The following is a 23,709-nucleotide window of genomic DNA, read 5'->3' as shown; positions in this document are numbered from 1 at the left end:
TATATATATATATATATAAAATGCAAAATTGGCAAAATGCAGAAAGTGCCATATTTCAGCTGAGCTTGCAGTGCACCCTTAGTTTCTCTCCTCCCAGCTGGGCACTGCTCTGACACAGCGCAGCATCCAGCGTGGAGGAGAGAAACCGTCAGGAGCCGAGCGGTGTGGGGGAGATTGCTTTGAGCGTGTCACAGGAGGCTGAGCTCAGCCTCCTACACAGATCAGGAGAGCGGTGTGTGGGCGGAGTCAGCTGTCACTGGAGACCGAGCCAGCGGTGAGGGGGAGGAGTCAGCTGACAAATGAGACCAAGCTCTTCTCCCCGCACTGCCGGCTCAGCTGTAACAGCGATTCAGAACGGAGAGCAGTATACAAACATTTAGCGATCAGTGATCGCTGAATGTTTGCAAATATCTGGACATAGTATGAGTTGCTATGTACCAGTTATAAATGAATGGGAAGTGATCTACATACATTCATTTATAATTGTGTACATAGTAACTCATACTATATCCACAATTTATGAATGAACAGGAACACTCAGTACAGTATAGAGGATTCCTGTTCATTCAGTGGGGGCTGCAGAAAAAGAGATTGAGGAAAAAACACTATTTCTTATAAGCAGATGTTATTAAAGAATAAGGTTATTTAAGTGAAGTTTTAAAACATTATTACTGTATAATATTTTTCTGTATCATCATATGTTATGATTTTTGCTTGAAAATGCACTTCATAGTGCCAGTGCACTATGCTGCTATAAAAGAGAAATGGCAGCACCCCTCATCACTAGAGATAAGCAAATTGGCCTGGGTTCGATTTGTGGGTCAATGAATACAGGAGTGTCCTCAACAGGAACCTTGAGGGTTTTATTGGGACAAGAACAGCCCGTTTCATTAGGAAACCCTCCTCAATAGGGTACTGCTGAGCAAATCCTTAAGGAGTGGTAACAAGTTTTTCAGTGTGAGGCCAGTGACCATACAAAACGTGCTCTAAGAGTTAGAGTACAGGGAATAAACTGCCTGCAGTAGATGACCCCGATGGCAACAGTGTCTTCAACAATCTCATCCAACTCACCTAGGGTTTGGGAGGGATATAATGTACTCCTGGAGGCCTGCCCTATGTCCTCCTCATACTCCTTCTCTGCCTGCTGCTGTGTCTGCCTCACAGGGATGTCAGTTGTCAGTTGATCGCCCCCCCCCCCTTTCCTGCCCTGCCGGGCCAGTGCTCGGATCAAGGGTCTGGTAGGAATGTTAGGGGGGACCCCACATTTTTGGGGGGCTGGGGTTCCCCCTTAAAATTCCTACCAGACCTAAAGGGCCTGGTAGAGATTTTGGGGGGAACCCCGCACACTTTTTTTTTGTTTTAACTTGAGGGGTTTGGGGGGGGCCCTCCTAACATTCCTACCAGACCTAAATTTTTTTTTTAGGGGGGCTCACGCTTTTTTTCCCCTCTATTGCTCCGCCCATCTGTTTACTTTTGAGCAGGAATGTCATTTTGCGGCGAGTTTTCATCGGGTTCGGACGGTCGTGCGGAGGGACTTTTTTTATTGCGGCGGGTCGGCGGGCGTCGTGCATTGTGATTGATGCTGGATTACATCGATGGAGCCATTTTTTTAAATTAAAGGAATAGTCAAAAATTGTCTCTGTTTTTTTTCAATAAAAGGATTTTATCAAAGGTCTGGACTTTTTAATAACTATTTTATTTAACCCTTTAGTGAATGGGTAGGGGTACAAGTACCCCTTACTCATTCACAAGGGGGGGGGGCGGCATCTGGGTGTCCCCTTAATTCCCTTAAAATTCCTACCAGACCTAAAGGGTCTGGTAGGGATTTTGGGGGGGACCCCATCCCCTTTTTTTTGTTTTTACTTGGGGGGGGGGGGGGTCCCACCTAACATTCCTATCAGACCTAAAGGGTCTGGTATAAACTGGGGGGGAACCTCGCGCTTTTTTTCTTCTTCTGCAGACTTTTACAGAGTGTTTCCTGGTTCCCTGACACACATTGCAATGCACCTACAAATTACAGGTCACCGTGGTGATGAAAGGACTGGCGGATTGAATCACTGCATCAGTGCATTGGGGGACAAGGAATACGACAATCCTGGAAGTGTCAGATTCTGCAGGGGGCATAAGTAATACTAAGGTCAGCAGTGCAAGTACTGCAGTAGGAGAAGTGAGTATTTAAGGCCTTCTTTTTGTAAGATTAATTTAAGATTAATTTAAGATTAATTTAAAGGGTTAATTTACCTTTATAGAAAAATACCCAATACAGTCCCTGAGCACTGTTCCATAATCCTAAATTAATCAGACTTTACTGATTTGCATTTACTGTATGCTCTTTCCATACCTGTAGGCCATTTGGACAAGGAGCAAAGCCCTGCCCGAAAAATCCTGCCGGTTTTGAAAGCTCAGTCCTGTCTTCTTTCTAGGATGGACCAGGCATTAGAAAAGGCATCCCTTTGCAGAACAGGATTGAGCTCCATCCTTCCCCTGAGCCCCCATACATGCGCAGTGTGCTCCGACTCATAAAAGAACACTATGCATGTATGGGAGCTTGGGGAGATGGTGCTCACTCCTGTTCCAGTAGAGGGTACTCGTCCTTACAGCTGGTCCACCCTAGAAAGAAGACAAGATGGAGCTTTTAAAACTACTCGTTACACTAAATCATCACATTTATTTCATTTTTACTTGATATACTGTATAATTTAGGGCCAACTAATAATATTGCATAAAGTTCAATGATGGCATTGTGTTTTAGTCATAACAGGATATATCCTTTTACTTTAAAAAAAATCTTTAAACAATATTCTCTTTGACTTTAGATGTTGTCCAATATATGTATTCAATTTGCATAAATTACTACCATGTCTGGCTGCAAATTACGATGCTACTTGGCACACAAACATATAGAAAAATCCTTGTCTTCGAACTCTTTACCAAAGGCAAAGAAAACATAATAAATAGTGAATACCTATTGTGCTGTTGCCTATGGAGATGCCATGACCCAGGAATGCAAAAAAAACTCCAATTAAACCTCATGTATCTCAAAGGGTTACAAAGTATATTTCTCATGCAAATTAGCACAACAGATTCAACCAGTGGGCAATGTCGTTAGGATGAGCGATGCTATCTCTAGTTATAAGGTGATCATGAGCTGAACAATAATTTCTGGATGTTTTCACATACTCCTTGTCTATAAATGGGATTTCTGTTGCTCTCCTAGTGAATACAGTCATTTCTCTCCCACGCTACGATGTGCTTGTGATCAATTCAAGACCATTTCAAAAAGTCTCATGTGCCTGAAAACCTTAGGACAAAGAATCTGTAGGGATAAGACCTGATGATGGGCAGACAGGATTGTCTATTTTAATTAGTCTAAGTTAAGGAAGCGAAAGGAGGCTGGTGGTCTCTGGAAGCAGACACAACGCTCATTGTGTTATTTTCTCAAGTATACCAGATATTCATGATCTCATTCTATATTGAAAACAGTGCTTTTGCAGTATGCACAACATACCGTTATGTTTTTTTACTCAGCATTTTATGACATGGAACAAAAATAAGAAATTCAAAAAAATGATTGTATGAGATTAATTTGCTAACTCATATTTGCTGATAGGACTGGTATCACGGAATAATATTGTGTAGAGTGAATTGTGATTTAATTGCAATATACGTTCAAATCAAGCAAATCTGATACATTCTAAGCACATTGCCTGGTCTGCTTTTTATCCCAATTGATGGAATATATGTGGCACATATAAATCAAGAACTGGAGAATCTCAGCAGCATACCTGTCTGTGTCAAAGGATTCACTTATCTCTAATAACACACAATCATTACTGCGTATTTAATACTTTATTCAAATGGGTGGGCAAATTCTGAGAAACAAATGAACAGGAGCTGTATTAATTCCTGTGAGGCACTGCATGATCTTTCACACAATACAGAAGTGGTGCATACATTGACTCAGGAACCACATGTGGCTCTAAGCTATTTTTGATAGACCTTCCAGCAATCACTTTGCAGATGTTTAATGCTGCTCTATCTGAACACCTGGGCACTTGATGCAAAGCAAAAGTTGCCCAATTCATATGTTAGAATTTATATGCAGGGTTATTCACTACAGGGTGAAGAGCTTGGAGAAGGCAGGAGAAGTGAACAATCTAGGACAACATAGCTGATGTGGAAAAAGTCTCCAATACAGCTCACTTTCCAGTTCAGCTATGTTGTCCTAGATTGTTTACTTCTCCTGCCTTCTTCAAACTCTTCACCCTTTTGTGGATAACCCTGATAATATTTTTGAGAATTTTCACATGTGGCTCCACATGTGGACATGAATTTTAAGCTGCTAACGTTTGCAGAATTCTGCAATGTAAATAAAATACTACAGCTTGCTATGGATCAGAGAGTTTAACATGCTATGATACTGGTGGTTTCCAATTTGCATATACTCCAGGGATATAAAATGTACGTTTTTTTAAGTTGCATCCTCATAAACTTTTTAAATTGAATCTTATAAGCCCAAAATTAATTTATTGTAAAAATCTGGACCGCTCTTGCCAATTGTGAGTTAAAGAGGAGGCAGGAGGGGTGGATCTAAACTCTCAACCAATTTGTGCAGAACTAGATGTGCATAGCAGAGCTCCTTGTGTTTTAGAGCTTCTGCATGCATTGTGCAAGGTTTGAGCATGAAAACAGGAACTTTTGAATTAAATTAAGCATGCCATTAACAAATCATCAAGACTGCCACTTCTGATTATTTCTTCTGAAAATGCAAATTGCCTTGCTGTCATTCAGATGCACTGGCTTCAGCACTTCCCTGAGTAACTAACCAGCAGTAAGTATAGAGAAAACTAACTGATCTAACACTCATCTTTAGCATGCACTGAGGCTAGTACTCAAAAATAAATTCATATATACCAGTGATACAGAAAATGATATCTGGGAACACAATCACTAATCTAAAATAACTTGTAATGGTCTGTTTAAATGTCTTTAGTGAACAAATAACAACTACAGCCTCTGAGGAAGCCACCCTGCAGGCAAGACATGTCAAGGCGCATATTATAACTGGACCCTCAGCTATACCCCACCCGGTCTCTTTGACGCCACACTGGACCAGACAACCATTTGAGTCACTCTTTCTGGACGCAGGGTGCTACACTTACTCATCACTACTGCATATCTGGGTGAGATAGTTATATATTTTTTATCTATAAGATGCTAGATGGTTGTTCACACACAGGAGATCACTGAGCCACATCATTTTATTGCGGTACAAGTTATGTACAGGGTTTTGTAAAGTCTATGATTTTCTATTACAAAGAATAGAACTTGGAGACTTTTACCAACATATACTTTTGAGGCATAGCTATACATTCCTTCCATTCCCCTCATTGTGCACACACCTCGGCTTCAGGCACAGGGCTGATTGGACCAACTCTGTGCCTTGTGATTCCTGTGATTCGTTATTACAGCGATCACATGGCAATGTCAATATTGCTAAGCTCCCCCTCTTACAACAGAGGCAGAGGAGAGTAAAGGAAGTAATGAATGGATGAGTCATTCATTCATTCATTCATTAGTTCTTGGTGAAAGCAAGCTGCAGCAGCAACAAACATTAATTGTGTTGTATTTTGTAACCCTTTCACCCCCTCTCCTCTACAGTATATTCGGGGTACATTCTATCTCTGCTCTTAACTGTGTATTAACCCCTTCACCTCCCTTATCCTGCACATCTGCACTTTAACCCCTTCATCTCCAACCTCCCACTATATGTGGCTTGTACATTATCCCCTTCACTATTACCAGGCTCCATGTATAAACCCCCTCAATACCCGCAAATTGTTGTAAAAAAATTTAGATAACCTTGGAGTGTCTAGTTTCCAAAAAAGGGTAATTTTGGGTAGGTTTTGTACTGTCCTGGTGTTTTTATTTGCTATATTGTATAACATAAAGTAGGGGAAACAGATTTGTAAAAATATTTTTTCCTTTATCTAGTGACAAATAAAAAGTGGCTAATAAATACCACCAAAAGAAAGCTCCGTCTGTATATATATATATTATTATATTATATAAATTAATTTGGGTACGGTGTAATTCTCAGTCAAACTTTGACAGCAGTAGAAACTGAAAAATGGCTTGGTAATAATGGGGGGTTAGCATGCCAGTACTGAAGTTGTTAAGTTACTGATTATCTAAACATTCTTTCTAGATACATTTTATGTACAGGCATATAAATGTCCAATAAAAATACACACACTAAAGGTGGCTATACACCAGTAGAATTTTGTTCCAAAAAATTATTTTCTGAATTTTTGTTTGATTTTTCTAATAGTTAATGGGGTCAAATTGATGATTGTTTTCCACTGTAGTGACTAAGGAGCGAACAAAATTCTAACAGTGAATGCGGTTTTCGTTCAGGAAACTCCATACATTGCAAAATCGAGTGTTAAACTCAAGCAGGATTTCAAATGACATTTGTCAAGTCTCTAATGGTGGTATTGAATGTTGGAAATACAGCAGCATATTACTGATATTCTGATGTTTACTGGTATGTCTTTTGAGCTGTAGATGGCGCTGTGGTGCAATGTTAGTCTCTCTGTGTGTTTATCTATGATACACAGGAAGTTCTTTTACATATATTACCTTTACAATGCAACATTCTGATGTAATATCTTCTAAGCAAGTAAAACTTAACTTCAGCATTCCTCAAGATCTCAGTGCTTTATCTAAACACATAACCAACGCTGATAAGATTTTTCAAATGAATGTTCATATGACATCCATGGCCAGCTTACCTTTATTTGTATATGCTGCCATGAAATAATCATTAAACTTCAAGAAGAAAAATGAAGTCCATATTTTTTTTAATCAAAATCCATTTGTGTCCTGCTCTCAAAAATTACCATGTAACTCAATCATGGCAATAGACATCAAACTTCAACACAGTTGCATGTAAAACAAGCTCCCATCTGACTCATTGTGAAAAGCTGAAATGAACATTGTAGACTTTGTTACTATGTATTTATTTTACTTTTATTTAGTTTTAATGTGTGACAATACCACACATTCAATTCTTTTTCAATATTACGTCTAATTTCTATCAGAAAAAGCAGGGACAGCTGGTAGCTTCTGATCATCCTTTTCAACAGACAAGGGCTGCAATGCTTCAAGATAGCAGGCAAGTCAAACATTTTTAGCTTGTATCTAACTTGCAGACAAGGCAGTGGGAAGGCTCCATGCTGGGAGTAAAAGGGTGATTTGAGGAGAGAGAGGAAGGGAAAATATAATGGATATAATGCCTTGCCACAGCTGACCCTTAGAAGTCTTTGAAGGCTAACAAGCCTGAAAGACACTTCAGGAAAAAAGGCTCTTCTCAGAGGCAAGAAACCTTTACCTGTTCAAAAAACTATTAATCACACACTGACAAAAGCTATGTTAAATATTTTACAAAAGAGACCATGACATTGGATTCTGTGCCCCGAATTACATGTTTAACATCTTACTACTGAAACAACTTATCTTCAGGCACCATGTGCTGCTGACACATTAGGAAGGAGCAAAGAGAAACAACAAATGTTCCCATATGAAAGTCCTATAGCTGTGTTTACCACATATTGATGTAAACAAGTTCTGAAAGCAAATGAGTATGGTCAGCTGAAAAATGTTTTCTTATTAAAAGAAAACTGGCACCACGTGTTGCCTAGGTCTGAAAACTATTACAAATGTCTTTCTGATATGAATCACCACGTTAATGAGGTATAATAGCAACATCTTTAACATCTTTCATCAGATGCCAGTGAAGGAAGATATCGTAACTCAATAGTTATGTGTTCCCTGTGATAAGACTTTGCTTTGATCACCTTATGCACAGTTAGGGTCCTCCTTCCCCTACTGCACAGTGTTATATAAACATTATGCTCTATGCATGTGCTACTGCCTGGCAATTTATGATAGGTTTCTGAATATTGCTGCTCCCTGCAGTGTCTTTTTACAAACTTTTCATTTGTTAGATGTCTAGAGGATGGGAAGATCTACACAAGAGCATTACCTCCAGCACGCAGACTCAAAGAAGAGAGAAATGTCCCCTGGACTAGCAGACTGAGGCATATGGCAGAGGGGGCCATGCTGATTTGATGTTGGGACAAAAGTAGTGGATGGGGAAGGCAAAGGGGTCCGATATCTTTAATTTTTGGAAAAGTATTTTTATTTGCTGCTTTTCAACCAAACTGATAATTAATTATGGGTAGATGATGGGGTGTAAAAGCAGAGTTTACTTTGCTATAGCACTGTGTATCATAAACAATTGCTGTGCTTTGCTTTTTTTTCATCTTTTGTTGAAACTCAAGACTGCTAACTTTCTGCAGCCTCTTTACAGCCATTTGCTGTCTATATGCAGGCAATCCAGCAAGGGCTGCATGACATTTCTCAAGGTGGTGACAACAGTGGTGCCTGCATATTGTGAGTTAAAACTTAGTTTCCATTTGAAGCAAACTATAAAGCAGGAAGTTGTGTTAAAATGAGAATAAATCAATACGTAATTAAATGGCTGATCCACCCCTGCGTAATATTTCACTTATAGATAGTACCTGGTAGACTCAGGCCCTGGCTTCTGAGAAATCTCGGGGATTCTTGAGGCATGGTTTTTTGGCCAAAGTTTCAGGCCTTGTTGCCGTGCGTTTATGGGATGTTTCTACCCACCTTTCATTAATCCCACTCTCCCTGTTCCATTTTCCTTAATATAAAATTAAAGCTGAAGTGTAATCTGCTTATATTTTACCTGAGTACTCATTTCCCCCTCATCAACATGCTAATGAAATTTTGAAATACCTTATTTTAGACCCAGTAATGACATCATTGGGTTTCTGTGCTTCTCTAAGTAGTGCAGGCAAAATTAAGCTGGAGAGAGGGGTTGCCCGTGTGCTGTACATAGCTTACTGTAAACATCACAGCACCCTGCCTCAGTAATTCTCTCAAAAGAAGTGGGCTTACTGTTGGAAGGCATTATGAAAATATTCAAATGCTTTGATTGGTGAATGTCAGTCTGAGGGGCTGGCTGTTATTAGTCACGCTGCACTTGCAAGCAAACTGCCTTAGGTGACACCCACATTTGCAATGCTGATTATGGCGGTTGACTTTAGAGCAAATACACTGCTCAACATACTCTCTGGAACATTGTGCCTGGAGTTGGGCTTTTATATACATTCTAACAGGGGGCATACACTGCCTTCATACGGCTGCTGCAGCATCAAAGACCTGTGCACTCAAGACCAGAAATCTCACAAAGTCCCCAAGAAATATAAAAATAGGTCTTCAGCCTCAAACAAAAGCTGAAATATTCATTTATGGTTAAATAATACTTTTACTTCCTTTCCTGGGGTAATGGGAAACTAATGACCCATTCACACCACATCCAGATCATCTCCAGACCAGACTGTTTCCAGTACCAAAATGCATCGTAATGTATCCCTATGCTATTCCTGGCCTCTGTTCACACCAGCGCAGTCTGTTCCAGACCAGACCAGAGAAACACTGCAGGTCTCATTTTGTCTGGTCTGGAACGCACTGGAACTGTGGGCAGGTTCACACCATTTTCCTGACCAGATCTGGACCAGAAAATGGTGTGAACCTGCCATAATACCTGCAAAACAATGTTGGTCTGTGCCAATGTAATCCACTACAACAGAGAGAAAACTAATGGAAGCTCTCATTGCATCATCAAAATAGAGGTATGTTTGGTTTAGCTGTGACATACTAGGAAGAAGAGATGGTCTAACTGTTGGAGGATGAGGAGAGATGGATAAAGTGTTCATAATAAAAATATGATATAGAATGTAAAATAGGAAAGTAGCTCTGGAATTGTATACATAAACAATGTTTTGCAACTGGTCCGCATTGCGAATACTGATATACCTACAGCATACAAATCCTGGGAGCCAGTGGCATCTGGATCTTTAACATATTTCATTTCACGGGCTCTATCACAAAAATGCACATACAGCAGAGAACATATCCCTAACTTATAGTCCCAGACAAGTGTGTGATGTCAAATTTGCTTACCATCTGCCCAGATGAACCACTGACATAAATTCAATATGAAGGGTCAAGAGGAAAGCATGAAAGAAATACGAGTGGCACTCATGGCCGGCTATTCGGTGAGAGACTTATAATATATCAAGACATAACCGATAACTTGTCATCGCTATATACAATCTATATATATTTCACAAAGGTATGAACAGGAGAACACTCAAGAGGACCGAAAACATAATGTATAATGTTTCAGTCCACAGCTTGAAGCCTTCATAAAACCAAACGCATAACATACACCTTTATTGCGCAATGGACTTTCTATCCTCGTATGTGGTATATACATCCATATTTTGACAGGTCTAGCTGCACGCTTGTTAAAAACTTATGTTCACGGACAATATCTTATTAAAAACATGCTGGGTTATTTTCTGTGATACAACATAAAACAGCATGCCCACCTATGCTGAAAGGCTGGACCATGAGCATAAACCTACTCATAAAAGAGTGAACATTTTAGAAGTACTTTTCATTTCTAACTAAGCACCAGAAAATTGTAAAAACTGATGTTTATGTATGATATGTTACAGCATTATTATATGTAGCTAAAGCGTGGCTACATTCAATACAGAATATATTGCAAGATATCTCTTGGACAAGCCCACTTGAGGGAAACAGTAGCATTTTATTTGCCGAACTATGAAAACACTTTAAAACAACAATAACATGCCACTAGAGGTAACTAACTCATAGAGGACAGATTTCCCCTTTTACTATTTCAGAAGAGTCACAGACAGAAACTTAATAGTCTATCGCTATGGGTAAATGAAAACTTGCATCACTTGCTTAACCTTTATGTAAAGAGTTGTTTTCTCTGAACAGACATACAGGCATATAATATTTAATAATCTAATAAGGGTAAAAACAAACACACACATATACAAAGGGGATTATGTATCAATGTTTTAACCCAAGATTCACATTTTCTACTTACATTTTACAAAACCAAAAGTGAATATTGGGTGAATCTGTGTGTAAAAACGTTGATAAATGCTCCCTATAAACTCAAGATATGCTACATAGAAGGGGCTGTTCTAAAATTTTCATTATTGATAATTCATAGTTATTCACATTTGCAATGGCAAAAATTAGCTTGACAATATTAGGCCTAAATGCATAACATGCATAGGGTTTTCCTGACACACAAATAGCATGTGTATACTTGGGTATTGTATACCATATAGATAACAATCCACTTAAGACTGTTTTCAAGTATGATTTAATCCAATTACCTATTTGTGCAGAGCAGAAAATCCCTTGATATAATCAAAACTGATGAATGAAACACATATATGCCCACATACATTTTTCATTATTTCCTATCTAAACTGAGGACAGGGACAAAAGTGACTTCATAATAAAGCTTGATTACACAGGATATCAGCACATAAACACCAAGGTTTCCAAAAATACACAATCAATTATCAAACACATACGTTTACATTTGTTTCTTTGCAGTGACCATCCTTCAAATCTCCGACTTGAGTGAACATGAGGAAACAATCACTCAAGTCCTCACCTCGTAAGATCAGCTACATCTGTGTACATTATTTTCTATCAAACACTGATTCAGTTTTCAAGAGATTCATCAGAGACTTGCCCATTTGTGAAGGTTTGCATTAATACTTAGGTGATTAATGAGAATGTGCAAGCTTGTCCTTTCCTAGTCCTGAATAAACTGAGACAAGATATTATAAACTACCGGGCAGAGTAAAATTCCTTCAAAATATGTAGTTGCAAAGAAGTAGTGCAGGTCATATCTGAACAAAAGGAAAGCCAGACTGCCATTAATCTTGTGTCTGGGTGGCTCATTCATTACAGCAGAGCTACAGTACCGCTGTAAGTGGTACAGCCTAATACATTAGAATTGTGCTATAGCCTAAGGGGTGAAATGTAGTGAAATGTCTTGTCACTATAAACTGATGATACAGTAATTAATCCAATCGTACCACAGGGCAATGACAGAGTAGACTGCTAACGATGCAATTTGTCATATAGTGCTTAAGAAACTAAGCTATGAGTTCAATCAAACTTTACGAGTGTTTAAGTAAACTGTTTTCAGTTTTAAACATGTAGCGGTGAATCTGTGCTGTGAAAAAGCAGTGAATAGATGTAAGGAATATGCATGCATTGAGGAATAAAAAAAATAGGGCCTAACATCAAAAGGCAATGTTTGGTATGAATTCCAACTGAATCCAATGCAAGCCATGCAATAGCCCATTTTAAACAGCAAAGAGAGCAATCGTAGAATCTCCAGTGATCTTATGTACAGGAACACAAGGCTTGCTCACTGTTGCAGTGAAGCTCTTTAAAGAGTATTTAGCTGGCAAACAATATGATGTGTTAAGGCATCTTATCTCAATGAAAGACAGATTGTAAAACTGCTCTGAAAATGCAGTAGGACTGACAAAAAGAGGCTTCTGCTGTTTTAGTGTCCAAAAATCTAAGTTGAGCTTTTTCATATTTTCTTAATGAGGCAGCTTTAAGTAGATGTAAATCCTAACTCAGGGGTGCCCATAAGGTCGATCGCGATCTCCCAGTCGATCGCGTAGGGATCAGTGGTAGATCGCGATGGCCTCTCCTCCCGCCCGTGGTGCTTCTCTGGATCCCCGCTGCTCTCCCTCATCTGTATGCAGCGGGGATCCGAGAAGTGAAAGAAGGGCTGCAGCCTGCGGCGGAGGACGGAGCCGCTGTCAAAGAACTAAGGCCGAGCGGTGAGGAGTGAGAGACACTCGGCCTCTTTCTCCCCTTACCGCTTGGCCTTAGTTCTCCTCCAGCCTCAGTTATAAATGAACAAGATGTGATTTACATCACTTCCTATTCATTCATGAGTTTCTCAATGGGGAGAAGCACTCACTACAGAGGCTCCTCCCCATTCAGAAATTGGATGATAGTAAAATATTTTCTAAATGAGGCTGCAGAAAAAGAGATTGAGAACTTTGTGTCCTCAATTTCTATTTCTATTTTAAAAGTGAAATATCAGGGGGCTGTTAAGACCCCTAATATTTCCCCCGATGCCCCCCAAAGAGTAAAATAAAAAAATGAAAAATTAAATAAATAATAAAAATAAAATAACAAAATAGTAAAAAATTAATTTAACGCAGGCACATTAGTGCCTGCATTGTGGTCCAGTGCGATCTGCAAAAATAGTGCTTGCGGCATTTTTCCGGGTCGCACTGGACTGGAATGCAGACACTAATGTGCCTGGGTTCCGGGTGCAGGCGATCGCACTGTGGGCGGGGGGCATGACTGCGGTGCCATTGACTTCAATGCCCCCCCACGCCCCCTCCCGCCCCTAAATGCAGGTGTTTTTTCATTGGTAGATCTCATTGAGCTCATCATTTGAAAAGTAGATCTCCAGATGAAAAATTGTGGGCGCCCCTGTCCTAACTGAATTACGTTTTAGATTGCAAGCTCTCGCAGACAGGAGATCTTGCCTTGACTTGTATTGTAACAATAATGTCCTCCTTATATTGTAAAGTGCTGTGCAACCTGTTGGCACTCTGTAAAACCTGTATAATAATATATTAATAATTTAATTTGCCAAAAAGCTGTTTATCGAAAATAATTGCTGTTTTTTTTGCTGTTCTCAACTAGAAAACACAAATTTTAGCTTTTTTTGCATATCAGTTTTGTTGATCTCCTCCAGCTTCTTTCTGTCTACATGCACTTGATCCAGTAGCAGCTACATGTGGGGTAGGCTTCCTGATGATGGCAAAGGCAGAATGCTCTTGAATGAGCAGTTGGAGCAGGCTGCTTAGAATCTTGATACTCTTTATCTCCAAGGATCTATTCTTTTGTCCAAATTTACTTTAGCTCAGACTATTAAGCCCTGATAAAGGGGGCCCACATGTCCCCTAAAAACAATTTTGGATATGCATTAGCCATTTGTTTTAATAAATGGTTTTTGGAATTGAGAAACTTTGTGGCACTCCCATCTCCTAAATCTGCAGGTAACAGAGAAGAGATTGCCCTCTTCCAAATCAAATCCAGACTCCAGTCTGGCAATTCAAAGTGCAATGAATACAGTGCTTTAACCTACAGCAATTAATCAGCAGTCACCTTTCACCCAAACTAGAATAATTTGTTCTCTTTGCCCATCCTGAGTTTGTATTATTGGGAGTCAGTAGGAGTCACGCAAGGTCTGTGCCCACCCCCACCATCTGCATCAATTACAGTACATGATGAATTGGAAAAGGCAGAACTACACACACATCTCCTGACATTGTGAATTCTGACTTTAAAGCCTATCTCAGGATTGAAAAAAACCTACCTTTGCAATTGGGCTACCCCTGCACTGCAAGGGTTAACTGATTGTTGTTGTCTAGCTTATGATGTAAAGCATCAGTCGCCTACCTTTCGGACCTCATGGACCACTAAATTCATAATTTTAAACCCCGCGGACCACTAATATGAATTTTTAAAAAATATATACAGTATATATTCTCATATTTATTGTTTCCTCATATATAAATATATTCTCATATGTGTGTGTGTATCTATTGTGTGTATATATATATATAGTATATATGCACATACATACATAGGTGCGTGTGTGCCTGCAGGAGTGGCAGTGCTGGTGGAGGGAGCGGTGCCCCCCGCCTGGACCAGTAATAATATTAATTGTTTTCCCCACTATCCATTCTGCCACTGGCCCTCCTGCAGAGCCTGCACTGTACTGAGAGCCACGCATTCCTTGTGACAGCCGCTGCTTGAATCAGTGAGAGGCAGCCCCGGAGCCGCAGTGCCACTTCAATGATGGCCCAGCCTGCACGGCATCAGAGGGGCCCGGGGACCACCAAAATTTTCTCAGGGACCACCAGTTGGCGACCACTGGTGTAAAGCACTATTACTGACCTGGTCCACACTTCTCTCTATATTTAATGCCATCTTTTTTGTTTTCATTTTGCATTATGCAGGGAATGGTTAAAACCCATGACAAGTTTTGTTTGCCATTTGTGTGGCAATTTTAGATTTTCCCAGTAGTCACCAGGACAAATAAAGAGGGTGAATTTCTCTAACGGGTACTGAGATATTAACAAATAAATTGCTGCACCACACATTCTGGTGCAGGCGATCGCACTGGGGGAGGGAGGTGTGTCTGCAGTACCATTGGATATGGTGTGAACCGGCCCTTAGTCTTTTCCTCTTTGCACACACAGACCCTACTTGAGCAAATAGTCAACCTTCAGCCACTAGTTGCTTAGGGAGAATCATTACCTCTATACTGCTTAAGACCTGACTGAGAATACCTACTGCTTTAAGAGATTTAGCATCCCAAACTAGAGCTGCAACAACTAATCGAGTAAAACGATTATAATCGATGATGAGAAACGTTGGCAACGATTCTCATCATCGATTAGTTGATATTTGATAATTTGGCGCTGCTCTCCTCCCCGCTGGTGCTGGCTGCAGCGGTCTGTGTCCCTTTTAATCCCTGCTGCTCTCCCTGCCTGTATCGCCAGAGGCAGCGGGGACACAGACCCCTATAGCCGGCATCAGCGGGGAAGAGAGACCGCTGTGACTGCCTTCCCCCCCGCTGCCCCCGGTACTTCCGCTGCTACCCAGGTCCTTTTTTGTCCCGGCCCAATCCTGTGCTCACCCGACCGCTTTGCCGTTCACCCGGCCCGTTCCTCTGCTCGGCGCGTCCCTCCGGTCACCCGACGCATCCCTCCGGTCACCTGGCGCGTCCATCCTCTGCCCCACACCGTCCATCCTCTGTCCCGCCCACATGCCTCTGTCCCGCCCCAAAGGCAATAGAGAGAGAGAGAGAGAGAGAGAGAGAGAGAGAGAGATAAATAAATGTATATATATAGTGGGAAAAGTCATTTTCCGTTTTGGCCTGACAAATTTTGCCCCAGGAGGTGTGTCACGGTGCCATTCATTTCAATAAATCCCAAATGCACCTCCCGTTCACAGTGTGATCGCCTGCACTAGAACGCGCGGTACTGTAATGCTGTGCGTTCCAGTGCAGTATGATTTTTAAAAATGTGCATTCCGTTATTCTGACGTAAACTACGTATATGTCTGCAATGCTGTATTTCTGTGTTTTATTTTAAATAAATGACATAATTTTTTTTTAATTGTATCCGATTAATCGAATACATCGAAGTTAATAATCGGCTAACTAATCGATTATGAAAATAATCGTTAGCTGGAGCCCTATTCCCAAACCTTTCTTCTACTTCCCAAATCTATCAAAAACTGACAGGTGTTCCAACCCTTCACCTACTCTATCCAAAACAAAACAAAAAAGAATTTAGATAAGCAATAATACCATTCTTACCTAGGAACTCAATTAAAACATTTATAAGTCAAATGTTTGTATGATCAAGTATATTGCATGGCCTGTAGTATTCATTAAGGGTAAATACTTTTAGGGTGTACAAGTTTGTACATTTCAAATAGGTTTACATTTTTTTTTTAAATAAACTGAGGAGTACGGTGCAATTGTAATTGTTCTCAATGCATGGTTGAGGACCCCCGGCTGCTGTGTTATGAGGAAGCTAGATGTCAAGGGTTGCAAAATTATTACACAGAAAGGTCAGAGAACACTTTAAAGTGGATAGAATGGTGAAATAAATAGCTCTCTAAGTGTTTGGATCACTGAAGGAGTGCTAGATCTTTCATGAAACAGAGACACAACCTGAACAAGCAGCAATGTAAACCATAAAGAGTGCTGATAGCACATATCCAGATACAAGAGATGAAAGAGTACCTAATAGAATCTGAGACTGACCATGAGCAGACACACTGCATTGCCCACATACTCATTAAAAAAAAACGGCAATTTAGCTCATTGGCAATAGTCATATGATCAGATAGAAAAACTATACAATAAGAAGAGACTGCAACAAATTGCTGCAAGAACAGTCTCAAAAACAAATAAAGAGGTAAAAAAGAAGGGCATGTTGGAAACACATACCATATGCAAACACACCACAAAAGAAGCACATTAAATTGAAGTAATTGTGAAACAAATCAGAAATGATCATCATGAGTTTAAAAATAACAAACATTTAATGACTTAAATAATCAATAAATCAAACACTGTTATAAATATAAAACCTGTGCTTACCTCCCCTTAATTGAATATGATAAGCAGCCAACACTCTCATATTATCTACTAATGAACTTAACCATCCAATTGTAAGTGCAGAGCTCTATAACACCCCCATGTAAAAACAACTTTTTCAACCAAAATATAAATAAATACATATAAAATATATACAAATATATTATACAATAAATTAATAATTAATCTCAGTCACTGTAAACATCAATATAAGGCCATTGCATATAAATCCAAATATTTTGCCCTTGTAATGAGTCACGGTTTATCAAGCAGTACAAAAAGTAATCCAAAATAAATCAATAGTTTTGCAGTGCTCTTTGTGCTGGTCCACCTTAGTGTGTATGTTAACTTCACCCTCCAATGAAAGACCACTTATCTTCTTGGATGGACCTTATTAAAATTAAGGCAATACAAGCTTTTTCCCACTATAGGCACCACCAGCAGGCAGCCTCCTTCTTTCCAACAATATTTCACATGAAGGACAGCTCGAAAGAAAATGTACAATATGATATAATAATTAAAGAAGAAGTATAGGGTACACCTTTTTTTGGTATTTTTAGTTTCCAAATGATACAGTAGTACATTTTGCAATGTACTCCTGTAATTAAACAATCGCCATAAGCTTCCAATTCAATATAATATACTGTGAGTGGGGCTAAGCTTGGCGCTGAGAAGAGATTCCAACAATTTTATTGGGTTTCTCCCCACTCTCCTCCCAATAAGAGAAAGTGCTTTGTAGGAGCTGATGTGCATTCATTCATTAATACACGCACAGATGCAGCAGCTCTATTCCTGCAGCACCATCCCCACAACTCCATTCCCGCAGCTCTGTTCCCAACTCCCCTCCACGCTGCTGTCTCCATCCTTTCTTCTACCTAGTTCATCAGGGGGATACCACAAAGGAGATCTGCATCAGTTCTTCAGTAAGTTTACAGTGTTAGATTGGTTGCTGAAGCACTGCTGCAGATCTCCTTTGTGTTATTACTAATGAGCCAGGGAGAAGAGATGAAGACATCAGCATGGAGGGAAGGCAAGGACAGGGGACAAAGGTGGGAACAGAACTGCAGGGACGGAGCTGTGGGGACAGAGCTCCTGTGGCTGCGCGGGTCTTCATAAACGCACACCAGCTGAAAGAAAAACGTATGCACCGATTTAGTATAACCGGAAGATTATTCAAGAAATCACTTTCATTTGTTAATCACGGACTTTTAAGGTACATCAGAATGCACATATACAAATATAAAACATAATTTCATTTCATTAAAAAGTTTCATAAAATACAAACATAGTAAGAGATTGTTAAGAACATTGTTCTTAAATGAGAACTATGGGGAAACCTTTTTGCCATACCTCTCCTTAGGGTCACGGGAGAACATATACTAATGTTCTCCGTTGACACAAAACTCAGCATATAGCAAGCTATTGCCTGCTACGTGCAGAGAGTGCAGACCTGAGCTGTAGCCAGGATGGATCCTCGGTGAAAGAATGTGAAATTAAAAACATTGTGGGATCTTATACGTTTGAGTAAACATCTTTATGTGGGGTCCGCTGGTGTCGTCTATTTATATACATATCTGGAGATCTCGGCACATCCCTGTGATGTGCATGTATAAAGAATCTGCTGAAATCTGTATACGCTGGAAATGTATTCTGCAATATAGCTATCATTCCAGGAGCATTTGCAATACATATTATTGAGAAAAATCCATGTGGCACCCTGTAGGCAGGGGTGCTATTAAATTTAAATATTGTCAGATTGTAAGCAGTCTGATGCTGATTTGTAATCTATGCTCATCTGGTTTCCCCTAATCAGTCTGTCATTGTTTGCATCTGTCTGCTGCTGGATGTACCCCGTCCACAGAGCACAGCAACCAATGAGGGATTGCTATGAGTAGGTATGTCTCCCTAGCCAATCACTAGGAGGTTAATGGTCAGTGGTGCATGCTGGGAGAGGAGATAAATACTTGGGGTGGACCATGTGAGCTCTCTCTCCCTCCCCTTTTCCCTGCCTGGGGGGAGGCTGTTATGGACTGTCTTAGATGGCTAGGCCTGAAGCCTGGGAACTAGCCATGGGCTTACACTGAGGCCTGAGTCTGGGGCCCAGTGGTTACTACTGATGACAAGGATGAAGATGACTGGTATCTTCTAACGTAAGTACTGCTATAACAGGTGTTCTTCATGCTGTGAATGGAGACAGCTACTGCACACTACCACTTAAAAGAGTCTACACCAGCCAGGAGGATCCTGACTCTCAACCTCTATCCCTGAAGTTCATCACTAAAGTTCCTAAGCATCATATCTACAGTTTGGACATCATTTTTATCGGTCATCATATAGGGTGGTAAGTGCTAATGGGTAAAGTGTATCTGAATACCCCTAGATATGGTGATTATTATGCTGTGATAACCCACAGTAACCGACCCTGGGACTGAGGTATTCTCATTTGCAAGTGTGCTGGTATGCTGTGTATTCATTGACTGAGGTCCATCACCGAGGAAAGACAGGGAGAGCCAGTATACTGTTATAAGTGGCTCCTCAGGGGGTGCACTACACGTATTCATACCTGTATGGCTTCTTATATGGACTCTGAGTGTGCCATTGCTAGCAAACTTCTGACCACAGTAAGGGCAAATCTTTTTTTTTTCCCCTGTGTGTGTCTGCAAAAAAAAAAAAAAAAACGCTTTCAAATATGTGGGAAAAACAGTAATCACTTATAACACTTATTACAACAAAGCAGAAAAAATACTCCTGATATAAACATTATTTATTCATAATCAGTGTTTAGTTTAATTCCGCTAAAATAAATATTCAGCTTACACTACTGTAGATACTGCTTATACTGGATGATACAGAATGGGAACAATGGTATACAGATGTGATTATCTCTGGAACAAGTGAGGAAGAGGAAATAGTAGAAATATTCTGTTCTGTTATGAAGAAGGTGGTAGACGGTCAGATTAAAGCAGAACTCCAGTGAAAAATAACAAGATAATAATAAATATTACCAAGCCTCACAACTGGCAGAATATGTAAATATTTTAATATGAAAAGACTGGGCACAGGATCACTTTAAGGCTTGAACTGCTGACCGTGTTCCCACTCTGAGCTGTTCACAGTAGTAACACAGACAATGATGAAAAAACAACCCTATTCTGCTTAAAAAAAGCTCAATTTAAAATGAGAGAGAGAGTGAATAGTAAACTGTTTCCCATCATCTAGGGTAATTTGGGATGATTTACTAAATAAGATGTTCATTTTGCAAGGGATTTTTCCGTTTGGCTTATTGAATTAGTGGAAGCTCTGCTGACTTCCATCATTTAATCATGTGCAAGCAAAAATCCTGTTTATTTTTTATGTTCCTTGCATGTGATTGGGTATTCTTTGCAAAGTGATTTTTTGCCACATTCACCAAGCAAAGGGAAAATTCCCTTGCAAAGTGAGCAGCCTAACTGCTTTTAGTAAGTCAACCCCACTAATACCCTGAGCACCTCAAACAAAATAGACAGTGGCATAGCTTAATCTGGGTACATTTTGTCTTATCAGATTAACACTGCAATAGCACCTGGAAAAAAAATATTTAAAAATGAAAAAAGTGGTTTCATCTCCTTTGCATGACTGAAATATTCTTTGCTTCTTTATTGTTAAATGTTTTCCTTTTCCTTTTAAAATACAACTACTAAGGCCTCATTCACACTGGCCGTTCTGGCATCGATGCGGCTGGAGGAATCGCAGGTTTCCCCATTTAAATGCAGCCGCTGTGCCTATTCAATTTAAAGGCCGGGTGACAACAGCCGTCACATGTGATATGATTACATGGGGTTCGGAATACATCACTGTAGCTGGACACTGGATAGATGCATACAGGGACAGTAATCAATTCCAAATGCAGCCGCTGTCACCCGGTCATTAGCTTGAACGGGTACAGCAGCCGTAGCTAAACAGGGGACACCTGGCATTCCTGTCTCAGGAATCCATAGGCTCCTGCCACAGGAATGCCAGGAATGCCAGAATGAGGCATATTGTACATGGTACAAATCTGATTCTTTAGTTAATGTAAAGGAAATATGTTTCTAAGTACAGCTACATATTTTTTAGGGATGCACCGATATATCGGCCGCCGACACATATCGTCCAAAAGTACAATTTTTCTGCCAATACAGCGGTGCATCTGTGATTTCTCTCCTCCCCGCTGCTCTGTGTCCCAGCGGGGAGGAGAGAAACTGTCACAGGCGGCCAAGCACTGCGGGAGGAGAGCGCTGTGAGGAGCTCTCCCCGCACCGCTTAGCCTCCTGTCACAGATCAGAGGAGAGTGGCTGTGTGGGGCAAAGACAGCCAGCGCTGTCACAGATGGCCGGCTGGCGGTGCAGGGGAGGAGTGACCTGTCAGAGGAGATAGAGCTTTCCACCCCGCACCGCTCACCCAGCCTCCTGTGACAGCTGTCAGGAAGGAGAGCGAGTACAAACACTCAGCAATCAGTGATCGCTGAGTGTTTGTAAATAATTGAGGACATAATATGTTTACTATATCCTCAATTATGAATGAATGGGAGTGATCTACATCACCTCCTGTTCATTCATGATTGTGGTTATAGTAAACACACAATATCCACATGTTATCAATGAACAGGAACACTCAGTATAGAGGATTCCTGTTCATTTATAACGGGATGCAGAAAAAGAGATTGAGGACTCTGTGTCCCCAATCTCTTTTTCTATTTTAAAAGGGAAATATCAGTAGTCTGTTTAGACCCCTAATATTTCCCCGAAGCCCCTAAAAGTAAAGTAAAAAATAAAAATATTTAATAAAAATAAATAAATAAAAATAAAATGTAAACATTTTTTTTAAAGTTTATAAAAAATGAATAAAAATAAAATATTTGAAAAAGTTAGAAAAAAAAACTTTTTAATTTCGGTTTCGGCCCGACATTTTTTTTCATTACGGTTTTTAAATTTTCATTTCGGTGCACCTCTAATATTTTTCATTATCTCACATTACTGATATAAACATTACATTTATCTTGAGTAGAGATAAAGTAGATAAATGTTAGAACAAGAAAACACCCTTTAATCAATCCACATTTTAATCTGATACAGTAGTATCATGATAATCAATTTGGGATTTCAGAGTTACATCTCACCTATCCCCTTCCCGGAGATCCCAACAAACACCAAGGTAAAGGACAAATTAAACACATTTGTAAGTAAGAAGAATGAGGGCGCTTACTTTTTTATGGCTCTTCAGGACTGAAGGAGTCACAAAGGCTTTGTCACAGAGATCACATTTGTACTTCTTGTGGCCATCATGCACAACTTGTATGTGAACATTTAATGTGTCTTTCCTTTTAAATGTAGCATCACAGTGGTCACACTTAAACGTGCGTTCACCTTGGAATGAATAAAATAAAAATAAAGTAAATAAATAAAAAAAATAAAGTGTTTGTAAAACAAAACAAGCAAACACAAACATTTTGCCACAATACTAAAGAATAAATGTGAGAAATAACTCTAAAGAAAAAATGAACACTAAGTAATGCATAAAATGTTTAATAGAAAGAAATTACTAACAGGAAACAGTGAGGGTAACAATACATAAGCTGGTACTGCTAAATTTGTTTTTAAAGGTGCAGGCACTGAGGCTGTCATGCTGATTCTGACTACCACCTAATGAGATACTGACATGGAATAAGCAGTCAGAACTGCTCAGATCTTTCTTAGTTTAGGGAGTACATACATGTTCGGTGCCTAATGAGATAGCAATGCAATGCAATGCTGTTACTTATTTCTATCTGATATGCCACTGTGGACCTAATGAACTACAGTATTTTGAAAAGGAAAGCAGTAAAATGAACAACTGAATTGGATGTCTGTACTTTTGCATCTGATTCATTTGTATGAAAACTGACAATACCTTGCGTTAATTTACCATTTATTATAATTAGATATCTTCTGAAAATTAATTGTAATTCGCAGTATATACTTTTACGTTCCATAGTACTATGGACAGTTTAACATTTTTGTAGGGATGTCCCAATACCGACATTAGTATCTGTATCTCGTGAAAATGCCCCGATACTACAGGCAGATACCAGGCCTTTACATTTTTAACCCCTTCGCGACCAGTGACGTACATAGTACGTCACTGGCAGCCGGCCCGTTTAAACAGACTCTGTTTACACGTGTAAAGCCAACTGTTGGCTTTACAATAGAAGTGATTCTGGCACCCCCGCCCGCCACCCCCGCTGTGTTTCCCAGGCTCCGCTGCCCCTCCTGCTAGCCCAGGACCGGCATTCTCGGGTGTCGGCGAGAAACTGGGGAGGAGAGTTGTGAACGTCCGTTCCCCAATCTCCTCCCCGTTCTATGGTAAAGGGAGCGATGCAGATTACATTACTTCCGGGCCCATAGCTGTCAATGATGGGCTCCTGAAGCACAGCAATAAGCTATTGAAGTGTGATTTGCACTTCAATAGTTTATTTTAAAGTGTAAAGGTGACACTAGGGGTCTTTTGGACTCCTAGTATCACCTTAAAAAGTACCTGTCACTACCAATATG

General features: G+C 40.0%; 1 protein-coding gene across 1 annotated transcript in view; it reads right to left on the bottom strand.

Moving 5' to 3' along the window:
- Window positions 1–23,709, bottom strand: part of PRDM5 (PR/SET domain 5) — a 139,838-nt gene that overhangs the window by 42,838 nt on the left and 73,291 nt on the right. The window contains exons 12-13 of the mRNA XM_018568857.1: window positions 22,385–22,545; window positions 19,725–19,818 (exon numbers count right to left, since the gene is read on the bottom strand). Coding sequence (XP_018424359.1) covers window positions 19,725–19,818; window positions 22,385–22,545 — 255 coding nt within the window. The remainder of the gene's footprint in view (window positions 1–19,724; window positions 19,819–22,384; window positions 22,546–23,709) is intronic.

Source organism: Nanorana parkeri, unplaced genomic scaffold (assembly GCF_000935625.1).
Source record: "Nanorana parkeri isolate BGI_ZX_2015 unplaced genomic scaffold, ASM93562v1 scaffold1254, whole genome shotgun sequence".
NCBI lineage: Eukaryota > Metazoa > Chordata > Amphibia > Anura > Dicroglossidae > Nanorana > Nanorana parkeri.
This window is presented reverse-complemented; position numbering and strand designations above follow the sequence as displayed.